General features: G+C 33.4%; 1 protein-coding gene across 1 annotated transcript; it reads right to left on the minus strand.

Moving 5' to 3' along the window:
• Positions 1 to 5,177: 5,177 nt before the first annotated feature.
• On the minus strand, positions 5,178 to 6,970 carry LOC107617799 (uncharacterized). The gene is made up of 3 exons (XM_016319671.3): positions 5,990 to 6,970; positions 5,784 to 5,855; positions 5,178 to 5,580 (listed from the first exon to the last, which is right to left on the minus strand). The coding sequence occupies exons 1-3, from the start codon at positions 6,689 to 6,691 to the stop codon at positions 5,575 to 5,577; spliced, it is 780 nt and encodes a 259-aa protein (XP_016175157.1). The 5' UTR covers positions 6,692 to 6,970; the 3' UTR covers positions 5,178 to 5,574.
• Positions 6,971 to 7,732: the final 762 nt, after the last annotated feature.

A 7,732-nucleotide genomic window follows, 5' to 3' on the forward strand; every position in this document is an offset into this window, starting at 1 on the left:
TTTTGGGACTCTTAAGAAGGTTGTGTAGGTTGTGTTGGTGATAATTGTTTGAAGAATTGAAAGGGGGTGTTTTATGGGGTTCGGAAGTGATTTTGAATGTTTGGTTGAGAGTTAAAAGTTTTTGCATGATTGAAATTGTGGCTTCTTTGGTCTTGGCTTTGTTAGTTTTCTCACTCAAAATTGGGATGGTTCCTCCAACTAGAATTATATTTTTTGGAGTATGGATGTCCCAGAGGAATTTTTCATAAAATTGACTTGCTCCACTTGTGGTTGATTAGTGTTGAATGAGTCAAAATTTCTACCAAGTTAATTTACTCCATTCATGTCATATAATGAGCTTTGTGTGTTGATGGAAGAGACTTGCATTCCTCCTATTTTTTAGTGAGTGTGGAGAGTTGTTGAGACATGATTTTATTTTGGGCCACAAGAGCATCAAGAGTTCCTAGTTCTATCACTCCACTTTTTGTGTTTAAATTTCTCTCTAAAGAGTAGAGGTATTGATTATTTACAATAATGTTAATGTGTTTCATAGCTTCACTAGGAGTCTTCATGTGTAATGATCCCCTGATGAATATCCAATAAATTTCTTGAGGTTTGAGTGATTCCATCATAGAAAATTTGGTATTGGACCCAATCTGCAAACATATTTGGTGGACATCTCCTCAATATCCCTTTGTATCTTTTTTATGCTTCATATAATGACTTTCCCTCAAATTGTCTAAAGATTTGCACCTCCGCCCTCAACTTTATTAATCTTTAAGGAGGAAAGAACTTAGTTAAAAACTTGCTAACTAAGTCTTCTCATGTAGCAATGCTTTTCTTAGGATGTGTCTCCAACCATTGAACTACTCTATCTCTAAGAGAGAATGGGAACAAGAGCAATCTATAGGCTTCCGGTGGCACTCCATTTATTTTTACCGTATCACAAATTTGGATGAAACTTGAAATGTGTTGATTTGGATCCTCTTGGGGGATTCTTCCAAATTGGTAATTTTGTTAAAGAAGAGTGATCAATTGAGACTTGAGTTCAAAATTGTTTGCATTGATATTTGGGGTCAAAATACTACTCCCACAATTTTCAAGATTAGGAGTAGTATATGATCCTAATGTCCTTCTATCATGTGCGACACCATTGGGTTCATTATTGTTGTGAGATTCTGCCATAATTGTGTCTGAGATTCCCTCACCTTCTTCTACCATTCTTTTGTTTCTTGTCTCTTTTCTTATCCTCCAGAGAGTTCTTTCAATTTCGGAATCAAAGAGGAGAGGTTCCTCTTCTTGATTTTTTCGTATGTACACAAAGAAAACAACAAAAGAAAAGAGAGTTTGAAATTTCTTCCATCAAAGTGAAAGAAATTTCAAGTTAGGTAATAACACAAACAGTTAAAGAGCAAAAAGAAAAGAACAATTAAAAGAAAATAAATGACTAAAACAAAAAGAGAAAAGAATCCTAATCTAGATAATCAATCAACCGGTTGTTTGTTAATCACCGTTAATCCCTGGTAACGGTGCCAAAATCTTGATAAAAGATTTTACAATCTCGTATAACTACCGACAAGTGCATCGGGTCGTACCAAATAATAAACTCACGGTGAGTGAGTGTCGATCCCACGAGGATTAAGAAATTAAGCAAGTAATGGTTAATTGAGTATTCTAGTTAGGCAATTCTTAGTTTGATTTAGAACAATTAACAATTGATAAGAGAAACATAAAATGTAAATGACTTAAGTAATAAGTAAATGACTTAAAAGTAAAGAATGGAAAACTAAAGTATTGAAAACTTAAATTGTAAGAACTTGAACTTGCAAGAATATAATCGACTAAAAAGTAAAATGTAAGGATAGTAAAGTACTATTTAAAGAAATAACAACTAAAAACTACTAAAGATGCGCATGCATCAAGTTTGTGAAGAACTGTGATAAGTATCAGAAAGCCGAAAATTTACCCAAACACAATGAGATATCGCAGCAAGCTATTCTGGAAATAACGTTATTTGACGTGTGGAGGATTAATTTCATGGGACCATTTCCTCCTTTATACTCTAAAAATTATATTTTGGTGGCTGTATGTTATGTGTCCAAGTGGATGGAGGTTGTGGCTTTAACCACCAATGATGTCTGAGTTGTGATGAGTTTTCTTTAGAGGTATATTTTCAACAAATTTGGTGTCCGAAAGACTTTGATCAGTGATGAAAAAAGTCACTTTTATAATAAATAACTGGATTCTCTTCTTCAGAAGTATTATTTTGTTAAAAAATGTTGTAAAATATATATATGAATATACGTAAATATATAATGACATAATTTTTTCTAATATTCAATAAATCACATTGGCTAGTATTGATTTATGCTTTATTTGTGAAATTTCTGTTTGGCAGTGTAATTTACATGTTTTTTAAAAAATTTTAAATTTTGCACTCCACTATAACTTGCTTTATGTTAAACAAAAAGAAAAAGAACACTTCGATTTACTACTAGAGGAATTAGGATACAAATGTGAATAATGTTTTATTAGAAGATAAAAATAATTAGATATTTTTATTTATATGATTATAAAAACTTCACAATTAGTAGAGAAAGACGATGAAAAAAAGATTTTCTAAAGCGAAAAGATTTATAAAATGATAAAATAATATTTAATTAATCTTTAAATTTATAATTCATATCATGTTTAAACTTTTTTAATTCAAAAATAATTAAAATATTTTTTTTTATGTTTCACCAATCTCTTCACTTAAAAAGAATTTATCGAAATATTGTAATTGAAAAATCAAGCACTATGAACAACGATTTCCCCTCCTGAATAATAAATAGTACCAGAACTGATTGGGCAAAGAGTGTTTGGGATCATTGACCGTAGCCTCGTTGTTCAACAATGTTTGCCTAATCAGGAGAGCATGTTTCTTTGGTCAAAGAAAATGACGACTAGAAGCAAGCATTCAAACTCTCCTTGGTCTCCAAAGACTAATAAAATAACAAGCGAGGTCAAAGACTCAAAGCCCTTCCAGTTCCACCACGTAAAAGGAAACTATTGGCTTCAAGCCTGCAAAGCTTCAGCACATACAGTATTACACTCACGGCAAATTTACTAGCTCAAATTTCAACTCTGCCTAAAGCATAAAGGGAAAGGATTGCCATATCACCCAACCATGCCGCTGAAAAAGAAATGTGCAGATAAAGGTTCTTTTGGGGTTGAAAGGAAAACCGAAATGACTATTCACAACTAATTTTAAAGCTTGTAAATTTGGACGCCATGTTTGATTGTTTGTTAGTTTGGTTATAATCAGTGACGGGGATTTTGAAATTTGAAATGCCTTTAAAAGTTGCTTTCTAATTGGTGTCAAAGGATTAGCCTTTTCCTCATGCAAAGCTAGCGAGGTTATGCTTAGGATTATCAAAGCTAAACAAATATTAAAGGGTGTGAAATATAACGAAGTTTTTTATATAGGGAGAGTATGTCTATATTTACGGTGAATATACAAGTGTTTTTAAACACTAAAATTATATTTTTTTATAATTCAGTAATACTTTTTTTAGTAATATTTAAAAAACCATTGTATACAAGGAGAGTATATCTATGTTTACGATAATTATGATAGTTATACAAGTGTTGTTAAACATTAAAATTATATTTTTTATATTTTGGTAATACTTTTTTTAGTAATAATTAAAAATGTTAAATAATTAAAAAATATTATTTAAATTTTAACAATTTTTTAAAGTACCATAATTACTGTAGCTACTGTAACATAAATATCCTATATTGCATCTTCTATATAATTATTCCGCCAATATATTGCTAATAGGAGTATTTATGATCCGGTTCCATTCAAAAATTCAGTTCGAATTCATCTACTTTGAGACTAATTTTGTCCAATTTTATTATGATCCGATAAGACCCGAAGTTTCAATAAATGTTTCTATGATTCGATAAGACCCAAAGTTTCAATAAATAATCCTGCTAATTTATTAAACGATTTGGACCACTCAGATCCGACCCATTGAACCTGTATAAAAAAATGCATTTTATTTTCATGAGACTTTGAATATATATTTTGACGTGCAATTGACTAATTATTATTATGAGATTTTAAATTATTATTAAACTCTAAATTATTATTACATGAAGTGTTATGAAATAATTATTTTCAAAAATTTAAAAGTTCAAAAATATAAAATTCAAATTTTGGTGATGTCTTGATGCATTATGAAAAGACACATGTCTTTTAAATTAATTTTAATATTATGTTATATTAATTATAAACTTATTATTTTGTTTTTAATCAAACTTGTTGAATTAAAAAATAGATGAAAGAACTATGAAATTAGAATTTATGAATAAATTTAAATTTAAATAAATATCAATTTTTCCATAACAAATAAATTTTTTCTCTTCTTTATAAATAAGAGTTATTATAATTTTTTGGTATAAAATTTATCAATATTTAAATTTTATCTAGTTTAGACCCAACTTTAATATAATTTAAAAATAGTATAATTTTATCGGAATCTAAGACCAAATAAAAATTTAAAAAATACATCCAATCATTAAAAATAGATCCAATCATTTCATTATTTAGGACCAAATTAAAATCAAAACTAAACTCACTTCACCCGGCCCAAACTCTGCCCCATCTGCTGCTGTGCACCCCTAACTGCTAAATGCTAATAGCATAATACACATTTTCATTTTCATTTTCTCACCATTGAATAAGATGTGGACCCATCTTATGTGGATCCCACACTATCCAAGAGCGGAAAATACTTTTGGCTCAGTGTATGAGGTAGGATGACACAGATAATACATCTAATGAAACTAACATCATAAAAGTATAAAACTCATCATCTAAGGGAAAGAAAGCAGGCAGTAATATTTTGCTGTAAAACTTTCAAGTTTCAACCTCATCATCATGAATGTTAAAATAAAAGATCTCTTCCCAAGCCAGAAGGAGACATATGCATCTCAGTGTCTGACCTGTTGGTTCGCAAAATTTAACTATAACATCATAACACTCACTAGTAGCCCACCCACCCCTCGAAAAAACAAAAAAGAAAACAATGTAGGGGAAGCCTGTCAAAACGTTGAAACCGGTTGTACACATCATCAGAACTATAATTCAAACAAGAAACCTCTGAAATCATCACTGACTTTAGATTTTTTATTTACTAATTAATTCATAATTAACCTATTATATCATATATATAGAGAGAAATAGTTATAGATATGGATATGGATATTACTTTACTTACAGAGAAGACTGCAAGGAATAAGTAAACTTAAACTACTTTGGTAATCATCTAAACTAAACTTGCCACCCTGCATACCCAAAGCTAGTGCTAGGAAGTAACACACAAAACAGCTACAAAAAGGAAGAAGGACAAAAAGAACCTAGCATATATGTTATCATATAACTGCTGGGTCTTCTTTTCCCAACTTAGACATGTAATTTCCTTCTGTCTTTACACAAATTCTGCGCATTTATACCTCCATTCCTGGTACCAATTTACCATGCCTCCCCCAAAACCAAAACAGCTTTCGCAAGAAGCTGCAAACCACTCCCCCGCAGCTTCTTTGTTACCTCTGCAATCAAGAAAGAAATGACCAACCACCAAATAACTAATCAATTTTCTCGTCCTTGCAAAATCACAAAAATTCACAATCATATTTCAAACCCTCCACACAGCATGCTTTGCGGGTCGCAACCACAAAATGCATCCAAATAATAATAATAATAATAAATAATAATGATAATAATAATAAAAAGAATAAGAAAAAGACAGAACCTTTGCCGGAGCATCCGCCACCCTGTACGCTTCGGCAGTAACCCCTACCAGCCATAACCCAGGGAAAACACACTGAAATTTAACAAAAAATTAAAAAAATAGATTAAATTTAGTAGCAATAAAACGGAACAGTTACTTCACCTATCTAAATAAAACGAGAAGGATGCATTGGTAGTATTGTATTTGGTATCGAATAGTGTCCGTACATCCATTTGTTTCTGAACGTTCTTGGGCCTCTTCCTGGGCCTTCTCGCGGGCCTGGACCCAGTCATTATGAAGATGTCCTCCTCGATTTCTTCCCTCGAAAGCGCGATCCAGAACTTCCTCTTCTCCGACGAGCACTGTCCCTCCCTCGCCGCTGCCGGCCCCGCCATCGCTGCCATCATCCCTCTCAGCCTCATTGACTTCCCTCCCTCCGCGTTCGCCGCTTCCACTCCTTCGCCATTCCCGCTCCTCGACGTTCCACCCGTAACCGCCGGCGCCGTCTGCTTCCTCGGCCTCAGGTTCCACGGCTTCTGCACCGCCTCCTCCGCCCCGGCCGCTTCAGCTACCTCGGTTTCATGCTTCTTCTCCTCCTCGTCTTCGGCCTCATGCTCGTTATTGGTGTTGCTGATGTTGGTATGAAGTGGAGGAGTGTGGTTTTTGTTTTGGTTTTGGTTGTGGCTGTTGCTGTGGTGATTGGAAGGGGAAACAGCATAGCGGTTAGTCCTCTGTGGTCGCGATCCGACACGTGGTAGGCGGTTATCGGAGTCAGAGTCATGCTCGTGATCGGAGACAGGGCGGCGGAAGCGGTGGTGGTTGTTGGAGGTGGTGGCGTGGTGGCTCTTGGCAGTGCTGGTACCTCCCCATTTCAGAAACGGTAAAGTGAAGTTGTGCAGAGGCTGAGACTTCAACGGCGCTGTAGCCATTCACACACGTTTTCTCTTCTTTGTTTCGCCAGTGAAGAAGAAGAACGACAACAGTTGGTTGAAACTCGAAACGCTGTCGTATAGAAGGTGAAAAGTGAAAAACCCTAGCTTAAGGGGGGGGGGAAATTGAATGAGGGGATGGTTGTAGAAGAAATTTTTTGTGCTGAAGAGAGTTTGGCCTTCAATGAATGCATATGCCTGTAAGTAATATAAGGCCACAAAAGGGGGTGTGTGGTTATTTGTGACTTTGTGTGAGGATTTCCTAATTATGAGTTTTGATTAACCTTTGGCCGCCTATAGTCCTAGTTATTTTCAGTTATTGCCTTTTGGATCCCTTTTTTTTTTTTTTTTAATTTTGGGAAAGCAATAATTTGTAGCTGTGAATTCTAAAAACGCCGAATAAAAGTACTCATTACACAAGAAAATTAATATTATATTTATGAAAAATGAATTTTGTATGATAAAAGTACTTAAATTTTAAATTTTTATTAATTTTAATAAATTTTTTAAAGAAATAAATACTAAATCGATATTTAAAAAATTATGACGCTAACAAAATAATTCTCGAAAAATTTTAAAATTTGACAAAAATACCTAAACCTAATAATCTAATACATTGGAATGCTGAGATGACAAACTCTGTTAAGTCTTCTATTACCTAAATTTTTTATTTTTTAAAATCAATTGATATGTAAAAAAATCTGATTATGCCCCCAAATTAGTCCTTAATATGAATATCCTAATTTCTCTATTGATAGTATCTCTAATTTTCAGAGAATTACCCAAAATCTAAAATTTGTAATATAAGAAGAATGTGTGGTTCAAAGTCTCCTGTTGAGTTTGAAGAACTAACATTTTATAGATTTTTTTTGGTGTCTAAACAAGGAAAGAAACAAAGCAAAAACTATCCTAAATCCGAGCGGATGATTCGTTGGAGATCAACACCAGGCTCAGACCAAATAATATGATTAGAGTTACTCTTGGCACCATATTTAGCCATCCAATCCGCAGCTCTATTTGCTTCTTGGGGCACCCATTCAA

The sequence above is a fragment of the Arachis ipaensis genome, chromosome B1 (genome assembly GCF_059453495.1).
Source record: "Arachis ipaensis isolate K30076 ecotype BB chromosome B1, ASM5945349v1, whole genome shotgun sequence".
Lineage (NCBI taxonomy): Eukaryota > Viridiplantae > Streptophyta > Magnoliopsida > Fabales > Fabaceae > Arachis > Arachis ipaensis.

Excerpts from the sequence above, each read along its gene's own strand:
- LOC107617799 (XM_016319671.3), bottom strand. The coding sequence starts at position 6,691 with ATGGCTACAGCGCCGTTGAAGTCTCAGCCTCTGCACAACTTCACTTTA. Across the intron at positions 5,856-5,989 it reads ACGTTCAGAAACAAATGGAT|TGTGTTTTCCCTGGGTTATG; the intron begins GTACGGACACTA and ends GTTAAATTTCAG.